The sequence below is a fragment of the Amblyomma mixtum genome, chromosome 8, assembly GCF_055824585.1.
Source record: "Amblyomma mixtum isolate Tamu chromosome 8, ASM5582458v1, whole genome shotgun sequence".
Taxonomy (NCBI): domain Eukaryota; kingdom Metazoa; phylum Arthropoda; class Arachnida; order Ixodida; family Ixodidae; genus Amblyomma; species Amblyomma mixtum.
The window spans coordinates 73223236-73240856 of record NC_143019.1 but is presented as its reverse complement, the minus strand read 5'-3'; the positions used below and the strand labels follow the sequence as shown (position 1 = coordinate 73240856).

The window sequence follows — 17621 nt, the reverse complement described above, 5'->3', positions numbered from 1 at the left end:
GGCACATGATGTAGGGTTGATTGTTTATGTATGCATTCCCCCCTGCAATTATGCCTTCATGGCCCTGGAGAAATGTAAATAAATAAATAAATAAATAAATAAATAAATAAATAAATAAATCTATTGATGCACGCTAACTTGAATTTGTCTTCGGAGTTTCCATAGTTCTTAGACTTTTCTTTATACCTTCTTTACTTCATACTTTCTTTAATTCATACTTCAATTCATACCTTCATACTTTCTTTAATTTATTCAAACTCCTGCAGCACCCTATTGGGCATTATTGTAAGAGGAGAAACAAAAACATAACAGGTAGCACATTGCAACATGCAAATGTAGTGTTAGGAGTAGAAAAGTTAAGACATTCAACAACGCATTCGCAAAAAGTGGGCATAAACGATATAAAGGCGACAAAAGGGAGAAATAAAAAATCTTGCAATATATTTACGAAAATGTGGATATTAATATTAAACACGTCGCAGCGATGAAGCGCTCAGGAAAAAAGATCACATGACGCTTAGTTAAGCAAAAGCTTTGCTAAAGCATTGTCAAAACAGGATGGCGGTGGGCAGACAATTCCTTGCGGTAAGCTTTCCAGTCATGGATAATTTAGACGAAGAAGCAGGATCCTGCGCGTGATTTCCTTCGAAGGTGGTTGCCACACGCCCAGAAACATTAAGAAACGTCCCACAGCGGCACGCGGGTTATGGGGGACGCCGTAGTGGAGGGCTCCGGATTGATTTCATGGCCACCATTTAATGCTCGAGACGAAACCAGTGACTGCATTCCCTGCAGGCTGGATCCAGTAACAGGCTGCTACGACAAGAAAAGTACGGTGCACCAAGCGAAGGTTCCATAAAAGAAAACATAGGATGCCTTCATTCTAGCTTTCTTGCGGCGCCAGCCAGCGTCTGGGCACAAAGATGCTACTGCTATCAACCGAAACTGAGGTGGTAGTGTTAGGAGTCATAAGGGAGTAACTACTCATTGACGGCCACCCAAGCGCAGCCAAACGGCTGCAAAGGAAAGCTAAACAGCTTTCTCAGAAACTTCGCAGTTAAAGAAAAATTCGTCCTGGTCCGGGGTTCGAACCCGGGACCACCGCTTCACCGGAGCAGTCGCTGTATACCAACTGAGCTAACCGGGACGGCAAGCTTATGGTAGGACGAGAGCGAATTGATCCATAACTCGAAGTGGGAACAGTGTTGGTCAAATGTAGCCTTATGGCAGCGCTTGTGTTGATGTCAGTGAGTATTTACTCCCTTATTACTAATCTACTCCACCTTGGGGGATTCCCCTAAACATTTGACCAATAGTGTTAGGAGTGCATTGCTTGTGACACGTGGGTTTAAAGTCCCAAAGCTGTGCATGGGCTCCGCGGGACGCCATAGTGGAGGGGCTCCGGGTCAATTGAATAACCATGTGGACTGGGATCGCTCGGCACACGAGTGCCATTACATTTTTCTTTCAGAAATGTGGCCGTTGCGGCCGGGATTCAGTCCCGGGTCCTTTGGCTCAGCACGTGAACGACATAGTCTACATGCAACTGCGGCGGGTGGTTTTAGGTATCGAAACAGCAGGTATAGGCATCCTAGTCGGGATCCCTGCGATCCTGCGCAATAGCCGCTTGCGTCTTTTTTTCGTCTTGGTGCCTCCGTGGCAGCAGTGTTCAGTCTTTTCTTACTTACAAAAACTTTGTCCATTACAGCGCATGCTCATTAAAGAGTGTGGCGGCGGGATCCAGGCCCAAATATCGGTGTAGACACATGAATTTTACTTGAAAGCTGTGCATCATCTTACCCCACGAGGAGTTTTATTAAACTGTCACTGTGTTGAACCACCCTAAAAGATAAAAAATTTAACTCGCCCACAGTAATTGAGAAAATTAGATATGCATTCGACATCTGCTTGATGATTGGGCACTTGCACACTGCCCGCGGCAGCGGCTCAGTGGATATATATATATGTATATATGTATATATATACATATATATATATATATATATATATATATATATATATATATATATATATATATATAATATAGCGTTAGACACGAGGCCACGGGAATCGAATCTCTATTCCCAGAGATCCTGGGCAGACTCATTTTTCAAAGGGAAAGAGTCTATGATTGCAATTTTTTCATATATTGTTAAGATTTCCCTATAACAATATATCCGCTCACATCCCTTCGGCAGGCTTGCGTTTAACCGCTATCAGCATTTTTTCTTTCGTCAAAAATGTGTCCCATTGGCGTCCTAAACTGCTTGATGTCCACAATGGAAAAACTGTGAAAAAATATTTTGCTCATTACCTTGAATATTTCCATAGCAGTACCGTACAATTTTCTAATATTCAAAGTTTTTTTCGAAGAATGCTGAACACATGATTAAAATGAAGGTGAAGTGCTCAAGCGCCTGCAGACATCAATTTTCGGCTGCATGTATTGCTGCTTGTAATGACGCGTAAGGCACTACATGGCATAAAGCGCTTCGGAGTTTCAGTGCTTGAACTGATGAATACTTTTAGCTAAAAAAAAAACCGCCTCCTCACCTTCCAGCTCCTCTCGAATACCAGGCTGATGCTTCGAGGCCTCCACTACAGCGGCCGAGTGTTCATAGCATCCACGCAAATGTATTGACTCTAATATGTACGTCTCCATTCATACGCGAGCACTAGCACAATGAGTAATGACAAGCTGGGCGCGGTCTGCGTAGCCCACTGGTGAAAATGCACTTCATGGCAACTAAAGGCAAAATTACGTCTCCCACCTGCGAGCCAAGCATCCACAAGTAGAATTATACTTTAGGACACCCAAAGCTACAAATTAAAAAAAAAACGCTGGTACGTTTTCAATTGCAATTCCAGCGTCTGTCGCCTCTCTCTCTGTCGACATATGAGCTAGCACTTTCTTGAAGCCCAGCGCCTCCAGAGTACGAGGCGGATGCGCATGCACTTAATAAACACTAATATGTCTGCGTTTTCTCGCGGTCACAGTCAGGACTGGGTCATCATCACCATCATCAGCCTGACTACGCCCACTGCAGGGCAAAGGCCTCTCCCATGTCTCTCCAATTGACCCTGTGTTTCGCGAGTTGCATCCACCGTATCCCTGCAAACTTCTTACCACCTCATCCGCCAACGACTAAAACATGCTAATATACTCAGAACTCCTGAACACTATGGGCTAGACAGAAGGACGTACGTGTGACTGGATGAAGAACTAGACAAGAAACAGGAAATAAGAGAGGGAAGAAAACAAAGCATTACAGACTAAAGCCCAAAACCACTTCACGCAATCTACCCAGAACACTACGAGCCTCAATGCGCACGCTGTGGCATAGAGGCCTGCCAAAACAACACATAAATAGAAAGGGTTAAATATGGTTTGGTTTGGTTTATGGGGTTTAACGTCTCAAAGCGAGTCAGGCTATGGGAGACGCCGTAGTGGAGGGCTCCGGAAATTTCGACCACCTGGGGCTCTTTAACGTGCACTGACATCGCACAGGAAGGGTCAAAGAATCGACGGCTTAGGGGTGGGAGGAAATGCTGTTCAGCTCATTCCCGAACGTTCAGCAGGAGTTGACCGAAACGGCTAGAACGGCTGCAAGTTCCAATGAACTAGAGAAATAATTGGACAGACCACACATTTTAAATCCAATTAAAAGTTTTTTGTGATGCCGTTCTGGGCGGCCGTAAGAAATGAGCCGCGACTCAGAATGACTTGACGAATGACGTTTTATTTAGGCTGGACGGAATGATATAGGGGAACGACCACGTGATAATTAACATCCAATAATAAGTACACATACACATAGACGCGCACAAAGCCAATGCAATAAAGAGAGACCAAAATCAAAACTCACGACGCAATAGTTTTCTTCGTCAGCGTCATGCACGTAACAGTGGGTGAGAGAATAAACGCGGTTACTGAGATCCTAGTCGAAATGAAGAGCAAGAAATGGGCTTGGGCAGGGCATGTAATGCGAAGGCAAGACAACCGATGGTCCTTAAGGGTAGCGGAGTGGATTCCAAGAGAAGGCAAGCGTAGCAGGGGGTGGCAGAAAGTTAGGTGGGCCGATGAGATTAAGAAGTTTGCGGGGATAAGGTGGCCGCAGCTGGCAAAGGACAGGGTTAATTGGAGAGACATGGGAGAAGCCTTTGCCCTGCAGTGGGCGTAGTCGGGCAGATGATGATGATGATGCCGCCAATAAAATAGTTTTTATGCCGTATAGTGAGCGCAGTAATAACATTTCGCAAAACAGTGCGCGGGGTCGCACGTTGTTCGCTATTTTTATGTCAGCAGATTTTACTCCCAGTAATTATTTTTCTAAGTTTAAAGTGTAATGTGCATGTTTTAAACAGAAGTGTATTCCACGATTCTTCGCTTGTTTGCTTGACGAGTCTTATGGCATTTCTGTCTTGCAATTTCTATTAATTGTAACACTTTGCGCGAAATTTCGCGCATCCATTAAAAACTTACCCGATTGTATTTCGCTGTGTAAAACTAACAAATTATCTTTGTCGAGGCCTCAATATACTATTTGAGCGTTAAAAAATATGTTTTCTTTGAAAACAAAAAATGGCGCCTGAAACTTTCCCGCCGTTCCATGTAAATACCGAATAAATTAATTATGAGTAAGTATAAGCACATTTTCAATTTTCATGCATAGTAACCACGAAGGTCATTATGAATTATTATAACAACACAGTGTCTCACACCCCATACACGCGCCTTAACCACGCGGTAATAAAGAGAACGACGAAACACTCGACCTTTGGAAGCTCCGCGAGCGAGTTAGCTTCAAGAGTCGATCCTTCCGCAAGGTAAGAGGAACTACACAGCGGCCGTTTGGAAGAGCACGGCTTTTCGCAAAAGCGACCACCTTGAGCTTAGTGGGGGCGGACACCAAGCAGGCACCGACTTTAGCGAAGGAACGTAGTTCCTTTCTACTTAGCCGGTTCAGAGCGTTCCACTGCTTAGCGTTGTTTTCTTTCATTTTCGTACCTCACGAAATATCGGACCTGACAGATCGCTCTTTTCGCTGACATTCGCCTGCGGCTGCATTATTCTGCTGCCGGAAAACCGGGCTGCAGCCTCAGAGGTGGCTACAAGCGGTCTTAAGCCGCTTTGAGATCCCATCACTGCGAGCGACCATTCGAAATATCGTCCACCCTTTTCTTTTTCCCGCTTAATCAAATTCTCTTGTCAAAGCACCGGAACAGATGACGGCCTTCCAAACCCACTTTATGCTTGCTCCTGCACTGTTATCTGTTTTGGGTTTATGGAAGTTTAACGTCAAAAATCGACTCAGGTTATAAGGGACAGCTTACTGAAGGGCTGCGGATAATTTCGACCATCTGGGGTTCTTTAACGTGCACTGATATCGCACAGTACACGGTCCTCTAGAATTTCGCTTCCATCGAAATTCGGCCACCGCGGCCGGGATCGAACCCGTGTCTTTCGGGTCAGCAGCCGAGCGCCACAACCACTGAGCCACCGCGGCGGCGCACTCTTCTTACGGAAGGATATCTAAGTGCTCCTTCTGTTGTGCTCCTAATACTTTTCTCGCTGCCGCCTTTACTGCAACATGCCTGTGAACAAACCTCTGAGGATAGCCTGCGCTGGCCTTGAAGTGAGTGCTGACGCATGGTGGTGAAAAAATGGCGCGTTTTTCTTACACAGAGGTGCCCTTTTCGGCGACTCTTTCTCGCCCGCCCAATGCGGATGTCCTTCCTATCGTTTAATATCTTGCTTTCCTGCCAAGGGGCGCATCTTGTCGTCCGCACTGATGCATAGCTACGGTAGCCGGGACAGCTGCCGGTTCCCAGGCCACCGGTACTGCTTCTAGGCCCCGTGAGGCCGTATACGTAACTACAGCGCTGATAACCATGCGTTGACAAGAATTTCTTTTATCACACTACAGCATGGCAGTTCCAGGGAGTGCTACTGCACTTCTACTACAGGGCTCGGTAACAGGCCCGCTGACTTGGTATACTTCTGAAATTGGCGGTACTTTTTAACTAAGCAGCTGAGAAACCTCTTCCTCTACTCGTCGTAGCTGCTGAGCAGTGTGGCGTTCGGCTGCTGAGTGTGAAGTTACGGGACAGGATCCTGGGTGCGACGGCTACGCATCAATGAGGCCTGAATGGAAAACCCATCGTGAGCTGAGCACGGTCGGCGCACAATAAAATAACCACACATTGTCGATGCGCGGCGTCTAGCTCTCACAGCCGACGTGCAGCGTCGGTCACGCTTACCGTGAGCGCTTGAACGCGATCTCGTCGATGCTATGCCATAATTATATCGCGAGATAGAAGTCTTCATCGGTATATAAGGAAGGAACACATAGCTGATGACTTGGCACTGCGACAGACTACGCGGGATCGTCTCAGTGACTTGACACGTGAAAGGCACCCGCACTCGTGTTCGCGTTAATGGTGATCGTACCTGCACAGGTCGCGGGCGTTGAATCCCTCGCACCATATTGTACCATGCCACTAGGGGTGTGCGAATATTCGAAATTTTCGAATATAATTCGAATATTATATTTTTAGTATTCGTATTCGATTCGAAATCCAAGTATTCGTGTTGTTTCGAATATTCGACACGACGCGAATATTCGTATCTAGCCGAATATTCTATTGCGAGCACCGGCGTGTATTTCGGTCCGCCAGTCCTATCGAGAGAGACTTAACAACATGACGGCGCCCAGAGCAATGCGTATCGTTGGGCCATGCAGTAGCTGACTGCACTGGTGAGCTTCTTTGTGGCTATACCTGCGAAGCTGGTATAGTCAGAGCTGTGCACGAAATACCTCGCCATAAGAGCCAGTTCAGTGCCAATTGAGAGGGCATTTTCTGTGGCTGGAGAAGTTGTTTCAGCTGGAAGGGAACTACTACTGCCTGACCATGTGGAGCAGCCGGTTTTCCTTCACGACAACCTTTTATGTTCGTCCCAGCAACGCGCTTCTGTGCTTATGCCAAGCTAGCCTTGATCAATGCTGTGTACTAGCCATCTTCTCCTATATTTCCGCTCTTCTAAGAACAATGTTCAAGACTTTGGTACTTTTTGTGCAGCCAAACACACCTTTTGGGCTCATTTCATCACCGATAGTTGAACTGTGATGTTCTTGGGTGCTCAAATAAATGTTTTGTAGTGGTTAAATGCGTCTGTCCTTGATTATTCGATATTCGATTCGATATTCGGAACCAAGTATTCGTATTCGAAAAATTTGATATTCGCACACCCCTACATGCCACTTATTTCCATCTCTTCTCGTGTCTCTTTCTAAGCGGTTGTTTCTTCTGATGACGTCACTAAAGCCGCACCCATTGTGTAGTCCGCAACACGAATACTATGCTTTGTTTTTTGCGCAAAAAACACGACACAAAAGAAACGAGGTAGACAGGACTGCACTCCGCATGCCGCAACTGCATGCCGCAGCTGCGCTCCCTCGCTCGAATACTATGCAACCACACTGTAGCTGATTTGTGTGAACAGCCGCTTCCTTCCATGTTGTTGGAATGGAGTGCAGAGAGCCATCGCGATTTTGTTGGGAATACTAAGTGCTCACTCTCGACGCAGCACGGTGCAAATAATGTGATGCAAATGTTTTATGAGCAAACGAAATGCAGAGTAAATTTGGCACTCCCCATGGATATTATAACAACACCTTGAGGGAAGGGATAAATTATGTTCCATATTACAGATAACCAAAAAGTCGCGGTAACATAGACATGTTTTCTCTTAATAAACTAAGTTTACTCAATCGAGTCTGACTGTCAATGACAGCTTTTAGCCCCGACTTGAATCATATGGAATTTCTGCATACTTTCAACGCAGGAGCCAGGTGCCAGCAAAGCACTACTGAGCCGACCAGGGTCACAAACCGCCACACACAATCTCGACCGAGGATGGTTTACACTTTTGATACCAAGGCAGTCCTGGCGCGGAACTCCAACCGCATCTTTGAGGTGTCCTTCGACCAGTACATCAACACCGCCAACGGGCTCTTCAACTTCCTCGAAGTCGTAAGTTTGGCGACTCTATTCCCTTTTCGTGAATGTATTGGCAGTTTTGTTGTGTTTGGCACTGTGTAATGTAGTGCTGGCAACTATGACTGCAGTGTGGGGCTGGCAACTTAGGGAGACGTCGTCATAAGCCAAGTATCCGTGCAGCTATCTCGATGGTGGTGAAAAGGGCCTTAACTGCAAAGTAACGGGACGCGAAAAATGCGGCGCGTACAGACACGAGGGAGCTATAAGAGAACACGTGTACGTTATCACTAGAAATCTTCTACTGCCCTGAGTCGTCTTGCGCTACAGATTTACCCTCTGGATTACAGATTTACCCATCACGCGCCTAAATTCCAACACTACTTAGACGCGGTCTTCTTGGCCATCAATTAAGTAATGAATACTCCGACTTTACACGTTTCGTTGGTGGAAGCGATGTTGGCGGCTGCGACTGTAACAATTAAGGTACACAAATTATTCTAGCACTGTATGACAGTTCGAAAATAATTGATGGATGATGATGGATGATGATGGATTCTTATGGCGCAAGGTCATCCGCATGCGAGGCGGATGTTTAATCACTTGGCCACCGCTGCGGTATAGAAAATAATTGCGTCTCCTGCCAATAACCTCCGAAAAGTTGACAAGTAGATTAGCCAATGTTGAGCAATACTTTCAGACTGTGATCCCTTTTAGTTCTCTTGAAGTGTTAGTTCGTGATATTTTCTATGAACTCTCCGGGAGACGCTGTACAATGGCATATCCTTCCTTCTCGTGCTGAGCTATAATTTTAGACACTCGCCACAAGAACAGCGTGCTGAAAGGAAATCTTGAACACCGCCCACAACGACACAGTCCCTGCACGTAGGGAACGGGTCGTCATGGTGGATCTTGTGCAGCTACGGTGTGTGCTCCGTAATCGATGAGCGGCCATTTACAAGAAAAAAAAACTGCTCTCGATATCACTCGTCAGATTTTTTACAGCGTTAGCTCTACTGGTGGCGTTTCGAGCCTCCGAGTTATGCCGATTCCACGGATGGAATCCAAGATGGCGGCCTCCGTAACAACGATTTTGTATTACAGTGGTTGCCGTGGTATCCGAGGTGGTTACATAAATGAATAAAATGATAACAGACGGCAGCGTTATTCACGGTCAAGTGGCACAGTGCAGTGGCACAGTGTAGTACACAGTCCTGTGACACAGTCCAGTGGCACAGTGTAATAGAACAATGCAGTGACACACAGTGTAGTACATAGTCCAGTTGAAATTTCAGTGGCACAGTGTTAACACAGTCCAGTGCCACAGTACAGTGGCACAGTGTAGTACACAGTCCAGTGGCACAGTCCAGTGGACCAGTCCAGTTGGCACAATCCGGTTGCACAGTCCAGTGGCACAGTCCAGTGGCACAGTGTAGTGGCACAGTCTAGAGGTGGAGGGCAAATCTGAAAAAAAAAGGTCATAGTTCTCACATACGCCTGTTTTTCACAGTGCGGAGGCATGACCCTGTGGATGATGATTGAAAGGACCGAAATGCGCGCCGAGAACTTCCTGAGGGCCACGGCGTACACGTTCTCCTTCAACGGGGTCTTCATGATCTTGTCGGGCATCCTCAGCGCGACCTCGGGCTACTATCTGCCGTTAACCTTCTACGTGAGTGTCATCGCGAAGGTGCCCGTCTACGTCGTTGTATGGGCCAGGAAACAAACAAGAGTTAACAATATCCTAGCTCAAATCACGAACAGGGAATGGCGATGGTCAGGGCTTGTGATGAGGGGACCAGATTACTGGTAGTCTCTTGGGATAACACGTAGTGGATTCCGAGGAATTGCAGGGGATTTGGAAACGTAGCAGGCGGTGGCGGAGAGTTACGCCGGCAGAGGAGATTACGTAATTTGTGGTTAAAGAACACGAGGATGATCGCAGTTGGTACCAGGCAGGGCAACTTCAAAATCAATGGAAGAGGACTATGTCCTGGAGTGGACATTTCAGGGCTGATAAAGTCATTGCTGCTAATGATGATATCTTTACCTAACGCAGGCAAAACATAAAATGCTTTTGAACTTTTGAGAAGCTCTCTCTGCTATATTAGTTTTTCACTTTTTGGACATCGGAGCGGGTATACGGCTTTATCAGACATCGTAGAATGACAGCGCTCGCAGACGAGGACACAGAGAGGACGCATACACAGCTGCGCTCTTGGTGTCCACTCTCTGGACACTGGAGGACACTCTCGGTGCCCTCGTCTGCAAGCGCTGCGACTCCACGATGTCTGACAAAAACCAACTAGCCCAGCAACCCAGTGTCCGAATTCTTTGCGGGCTTGAAGGTCGTTCAACAACGAGTTCGTTTGAATTCTGCGCCTGCCTGTCCTCCAGTCCATGTCATCGTCTTTGCCTAAAGTATCGTCCCAGCCACGACACAATATTGTAAAAATAATAAAAAAATAATATATTTAATTAATTATAGCCCTAAGCGCGTGGCAGCGGCTCCCGACAGCGGTTAAAGGTGCACTGAAGAGGATTCTGAACTTGTCTTTTTGCCGCGGGAACTCGATCTACACGTTCCTAGCATTCTTAGAAACTGCAACTTATTGCCCTGTATGGCCGATTTCCCTAATTAAATCGAATTAACGTCCGGCTCCCGCCCTTTTTTTTTTTAATTCTGCCTCGTACGATGGGCGGAGTCGACCAACGCGTGAAGTTCCTTTCAGCCAGCTTCGTGGAGGCTTCGCTTTCGTTTTATTTTGTTTTTTAGGTTTCCATGAATAAATAGTTTCATTCGCAGATAATATAGCCGCAAAATAAGCCCGCAGAAATAAAAATACGCGCGGACTATTTGCTACTACGGACTACTACGTATTACTCCGCCGATGGCAGAGCGGCAAGTCGCCACGGGACTGGGTGAAAGGCACTCCACGCGTCGGTCGACTCCGCCCACCGTACGAGGCAGAATTAAAAAAAAAGGGCGGGAGCCGGCCGTTAATTCGATTTAATTTGGGAAATCGGCCATACAGGGCAATAATTAGCAGTTTCTAAGAATGCTAGGAATGTGTAGATCGAGTTCCCGCGGCAAAAAGACAAGTTCAGATTCCTCTTCAGTGCACCTTCAATGGTTTCTGCATGGCTAGAGGGAGTAGCGCGAAAAGACAAGGGCAAACCCAGAAGTTAACGGATAGGCGCGGTGTCGTCTGTGTTCTCGTCTTTTCGCGCTACTCCTTTTAGCTATGCAACAAGACCGCAACTCTAGTAATGGTCCCTGACGTCAGGATCTAACAGAGCTGCAGATAGGCTGTTAGGTATGCAGTGACGTAAACCACTCAATCGAATTAGATCTCCTGAGGTTTCAATTCACGCACCAAAATCCCGTGATAAATTTGTGTTCGACCTCAATCGCGTAGGTAAAACGCGAAGAGTAACCATGCTTGTGATCTCACGCGCTCGACCTTATAGCGCCAGGTAACACTGCTGGAGTGTAGTGGGGTGCTGAATCGCTGCTGGAACTTTCTCGTCTACCTATTTGCCAACAGCAGCGTAGCAGCCGCAGGGATAACTCAGTGGCCTTGAGGTCCGGCGACGGGTTCCAACGCAGCGGGATCGAATCCCGACTGCGACGGCGGCGTTTCGATGTAGGCGAAATATAAAAATTACCCTGTGCTGTGCGATGTCAGCTTTCGTTCAAGAACCACAGGTGGTCTAGAATAATCCGGATTCCTAAACTACGGCTTCAATCATCGCCCATGTGTCGCTTCGGCACGTTAAACTCTATATACTTCTAAGCGGAGCGATTAACAGTCCCGTTTCAGCGCCGGTACACGTCTCCTTCCCACACGCGTCTTTTGTTCCTACTCGCAGTACGTGCTGTTCCAAGGCGTGGGCAGCGTGCTGTACATATTCACCTCCATCATAATCATCAGGGATACCCACGAGGTGAAGATGAATGCCGTAACCCAACAAGCACAAGACCTCCCCATGTGCGCCTAGAAAGGATGGAATGTCCCAGTCCCAGTACGACGTTTCTCAAACGTTTCCAGACCACAGAGGCAAGACACAGAAACACAAGCAAAAAGGCAGTGCTCCCACTAAAGGTCTAGAAACGTTTTTTCTGGAGTTTTAAGCAGAAACAAAAGCGAGTTAATGGATTTTGGTCCCAGAAAGGTAACTGGGCATAACGTTTTGGGACCAATGATTTTCAACAAGAAACAAAAATCGACTGCTCGCGTTCTTTTCTCTCTCCCTCGCGCCACAAGCTGCGGCGAGAGGAGGTTTTGCTCTTGCACGCGTCGTTTTGAGAGATGAAACGGCAGTTTCATTCGAACAGCCGAAGGAAGCAGTTAGCCCCGCATCTCTCTCGGCGCATGCGTTTCTTGCACGTGGGCCGTCGGCTCCATGCTGCAGGCAGGTGACGGCGGTCTCCATTTTCATCGCGCCGCCGTAAGCGGCGGTCACCAACTTTCCCGTCTTCTAGCGTTTCCCCTGCTGCCGTCCAACTGCAACATTGTGTGGTGGCCCCTCCAGGCATCTCCGGCTATCGGCGCCTGCGCCGCTGTCTAGCAGAAGTGCAGTAATGGCCTCCCGTCGCTCGCCCGGCTTCCTCGCTGGACGGAAGCCATTTTGCGCGCTGTTATTCGCGCTGCCTCAGCCGTTCGAGCACAAGCCCCAGCGCGCGGCAGTTCTTGCTCTTATCACTACCGCAACTGGGCTGTCGTGGACTTCGTAGCTACGGATTCACGGCAGTTTTCCCGCGCATCTCGGCGTGCCCATACCATTCCTTTTGGAACTGATGCAGCGGCGGCGCATCGCAAGTCCTTTGCGCAGCTTCACGGCCCTACTGATGCCGCTGTTCGAGGCGGCGGAGTTCGTGGCAATAGGCGACTCCTCATACGCACCTGCATTCCCCAGCGCCTCCGACGACTGCAGCGCGTTGGTGGTGGAAGCGTGGCCCTCAACTATGGTCATAGGCGGGAAGGACCTTCGGAGACCCACCACTCTCTTTCTGCGAGTGCCCATGGATTAGCCTGCTCTACCTACTTCGCCACCGCCCAGCCATCCTGTCGCAGCGGTGCAGTTTGTGCAGTGTTCGCGTGGCTATACTGACTCTCCCGCACCGGATTAATCGTGCCTTGATCTCGACTCTCACGCCGGACTGTGCCGCATGCGCGGTCTGCCGCACCATGGATGCAGCGCGCCACTGCACCAGCCTCGAGACGTCCCCCCTCCCGCCTAGCTTCAAGCAGTCTTATCCCCACACTTAGTCACAAGAAAATAAAACTCCCAGGATCGTTACGAGGGTGTAACGCGTATGTTTGAGCGTTCGCTGTGCTATGAGAAGGCGCAGGACAGAAGGCTGCGTTTAATTCATGGTTTCAGCTGTTGCAGCCTCCTATTTCATCCCTTGGTTTCCGTAGGCAAAGTTGTCAAGGTATGTTGGTTTATTTTATTTATTTATTTAAACATACTGCAGGGCCTTTTCGCACTTTTCTTTATTTTCGCCTGGTAGAACTATTTTTTTTTTCTGTTTTGATAACATGTCGCTGAGGCTTGTTCCGAGAGAGGGTGGTTTCAACTTGAAGAAAATCCATGACCTGAAACTGCGTGTCTGCAGCGTACGCTCATCTCACCTTTTGTTTTGTCATCCAAGTTGCTCTTTACGTACGTTTGCTTTTGCGTGTGCATATCTGCTTTTGTAGCCCTTAGAATACTTGTTTAAGGTGCATCAACTTCCAGCCCATGTTCTGTTTTACTTTCTTCAGTTTGCAGATTTCTCAGAGCTAGAGAAAAAGTGGCCATCATAGCACTACGGCATGGCGCCGTAGTGCTATGTACAAATTGTGTATTAAAAGGTGCCTACGTTTGCGTCTGCTGTTTGTATTCACTCAAATTTGCGCCGTTGACCGGAATTTTGTTCAGCACGGACTTTCAATTCGTCTGTATTGTTTTTCTTTGACTTGCATTTTGATTGTGGTGGTGTATAGTGCTGTCGCCGGTATGGACAATAGGTTGGTTGGTTTATGGGGTTTAACGTCCCAAAGCGACTAAGGCTATGAGAGACGCCGTAGTGGAGGGCTCCGGAAATTTCGACCACCTGGGGTTCTTTAACGTGCACTGACAGGCTACAAGTCCGTGCTAAGAGTACGGCTAGTAAACTGAAATGACTTCTGTGTGGTGCTGCTATTTGTTCTTATATATGGGCAAGATGGGGTGACTTTTTGAATTCATATTTTCTTTGTGTGTAAAATGCTAGGACATTTCACAGTGCGAAACGGCCGAGCCAGCACGCATTCACACAAGTGGACATTACATCACCTGTAAATTACATCACCTGTAAAGTAAGTATGCACCTGAAATTTGGCAGATATGTGCGCTTGGATGCCTGCAGGCTGCATGAAAAAGGAGGAATAATTTTATTGAGCCAGAGCCGAGAAATCGAGCATTAACCTTTTGGGGCTTTCCATGGGACGCACAACTTTTTGGACATCGCTAGTTGTGGGGACGTTTTTTGGATGTGTTCGGGAAAAATGAGCACCTCCTGGGGAGATTCCAAATGTCCCGATGGGTTATTTTTGGGAGATTTTGGGGAGGTTTTGTGTTTGTTGGGAAGTACGGCTTCAGTCGCCAATGTCTGCCATGAGAACGACTGCCTCGTAAAATTTCAGTTATGAATCCTGAGAATGTATTCTCGTATAACATGTAGGCGGCGTACGGAATGTGTAATGAAAATTTTATGAGGAATGACTTGATTTCTGATTGTACTTGAGCCAAACAGATTAACGGAGAAATTACTCATCAGCATCCACCCAAGCGCAGTCATGCGACTACAAAGGAAATCAATACAGCTTTAACTGAAGCTTCGAAGTCGAAGGAAATCCCGTCCTGGTCCGGGACGGATTTTTCTTGAACAGCGAAGCTCCTGTGAAAGCTGCATAGTAGCGGCGCTTGGGTAGACGCTGGTGAGTAATTGCTCCCTTATTGCAAAATTACCGTGGGGGATTCCCCTAAACAAAATGATCCGTACAGAAGGCTTTACTTTTTGCGGGGGGGGGGGGGGGGGGGGGGGGGGGGGGGGGGGGGGGGCTCTGCGGGTGATCGCGATCAGACTGACAGTGTAATGCTTGATTAATATAATCCTTTTATTGGAATGAGTATGCCTCGGTCGCCTAGTAATTGGAAGGGGAAGTCAAGGTAGGACAATCACATTCTGCGGTTGTCGCACGCAAAGCGTCACAAGGATATAAGCGCGAGTGGAGCTCCGCAGTAGGATCCAGCCTTTGTGCCTTTTCTAAGGAGTAAAATTTTAACTGCAGCATCAGCAAATTTTACTCTTCGTCTTTCCTCAGCATGCAACTTCGGTGGGCAGCAGCCGCCTAACGGAGAAGACACATGCGCAAGCATGGTTGCAAAACATTACTGCTGCGTCCTGATTTGGAAATGCGGGGAGGGGGGGGGGGGGGGGTCTTTTTACGATACACTGGACACACAAATGTCATCTGTCTAAGAATTGAATACTTAGTCCTCCTTGCTTTATTGCTTCGCTTTTTTTTCCGTAGCCCTTAATTTCGCTTCTCATTGCAGTCAGTAACTGTAGGGCCTTTTCTTTTGTTTTGTGCGTCATCCGATACATAAACTGACCGGGAAGTGAACGGCCATTCCCTCGCTCCTGTCTTCCCTTCTTCAGATGGTGGGCTTGTTGACGGGGGCCTTCCACGCTTTCCACTGCGCCTACGCCACGCACAAGTTATACTACGAGAACGCCTGAGGAAGAACCGCTGGCGTCGGCTCGAACTCCGCCGCCTCATTGCCCCGCCTGCTTCTTTCGTTATTTTGATATTAAAGTTCGACGTTCTGCGTGACTGCTTTCTAATGTTTCGTTTTCTATCCCCACACATATCCAGCAGTTCTGGTCAAAATCATTTTTGAACGAGAAAGAGTTTATGAATGCAATCTTTTGGTATATTGTAAGATTTCACTCTAACAATAAATATTTCTGCAGATCTCGAGTCGGCAAGCTTGCATTTTTTTTTGCTATCAACGTTTTTGCAGTCGTCAAAAGCGTTCCCCGTTAGTTTTTCTATGACGGTCTTAACTGCTGATGCGAGCTGTGGAAACAATACAAAGGAAAGATATTGCTACATACCGGAAGAATGGACCATTATCTTCAATATTTCTATACCAGTACCTTACAGTTTTCCGATACTGAAAATTTTTGTCCAACAATGTTGGAGTCAGGGCGTCGAACCGGTATTTTTTCGGGTTCGGTTCGGGTTCGGGTTCACGCCTTTCGGGTTCAGTTCCGGGTTCGGCTCCAGAGGGCCATTCCGTTCCGGTTCGAACCGGTTCGGACCGTCTCGAACCAGTTCAAACGGGTTCAAACGGGTTCAGGACAAAAGAAAATTAGAACGCAGAAGGGTTGCAGTGATATGCATTTTCTTTTTTCTTGCACATCGCTATACAAAATAAAAAAAAAAATGCAAAGATTTGTTTACGAGAACATAAAAGTGGGCAAGTTGGTAACGGTTGCTTAAGCAGCGCAGGAAACAGGACAAACGGAAGTCTGGAGACGACACAGACGCCGACTAACAACTGGTTGTTATATTCTCGGAAAAGTATATGAAGGCGCAGGACACAGTGAACAATCCAGAAAACAGAATAGCAAAAATTAGAACTAAAAAACATACTACGCCTACACATCGTAGTCGAGTCATGACATCTTTTTCAATGAAATTCGAAGACTTTATTCCATAGTAGACGGCACTCCCCTATCTCGTTGACCTTATACAGTTGCCACGAAAGCCTGGCTCCTTATCTACGAAATTGATGTATGGTGAAGCAACACGCTCATCTGCATCAGTATGATCAGAGTAGAAGCTTGGGCGAGTTGGTGATGGTTCACTTGCCACATAGCGCTAAAAAGACACGGACACAAAAGAGACACAGGACGGGCGCTAACCCCCGTTCTGTGTGTCTCCTTGTGCGTCCGTGTCTTTTTAGCGCAATGTGGTAAGTGAAGCATCTGCATCCTTCCTGATCATAAAGGCCTCCACCATCTCCCTAAAAATTCGATCAGAGTGATTAAACAGGAGACTTGTCTTTCTAAGCGGGGAAGTAGATGAGCGTGTTGCTACACCATTTATCAGTTTGGTAGTTAAGGAGTCAGGCTTTCTTGGCATTGTGTGAGGTCCAGGAGATAGGGGAGTGCCGTCTACTATCGAAGATACTCTTCGAATTTCGTTGAAAAAGACGTCACGACTCGACTGTGATGTGCATGCGCTGTATTGTTTTTAAGTTTTAACCTTTGTTCGGTTTTTTTGGGGGGGTTTGTTGCCTGTGCCCTGCGCTTTATATACTTTTTCTAGAGTAAAATCACCAGTTGTTAGTCAGCGCTCGTGTCATGTCCTTTCTTCTTTTTGTCGTGTTTACTGCGTTACTTTACCGATTTTATTTCTTGTCCGCAGAAAAAAGGCGAATTTACGGTAAGAGCCGCAAAATAAGATGAACTCTAAATAAATGAAAATCGGCTGTGTGTGTACGCTATAATCCACCTTATGAGGTGTAGGACGAAAAGCCGATACATTTTGCATCAACAAGGCCCTCCTGCTTGAGCAGTT

At 47.1% G+C, this 17621-nt stretch overlaps 1 protein-coding gene across 1 annotated transcript; it reads left to right on the top strand.

Moving 5' to 3' along the window:
* The first annotated feature begins 7917 nt into the window (after positions 1–7917).
* On the top strand, positions 7918–15772 carry LOC149333000 (uncharacterized). The gene is made up of 4 exons (XM_089557611.1): positions 7918–8034; positions 9509–9670; positions 11872–11961; positions 15692–15772. Exons 1-4 carry the CDS (start codon positions 7918–7920, stop codon positions 15770–15772), a joined length of 450 nt encoding a protein of 149 aa, XP_089413737.1.
* The last annotated feature ends 1849 nt before the right edge of the window (positions 15773–17621 follow it).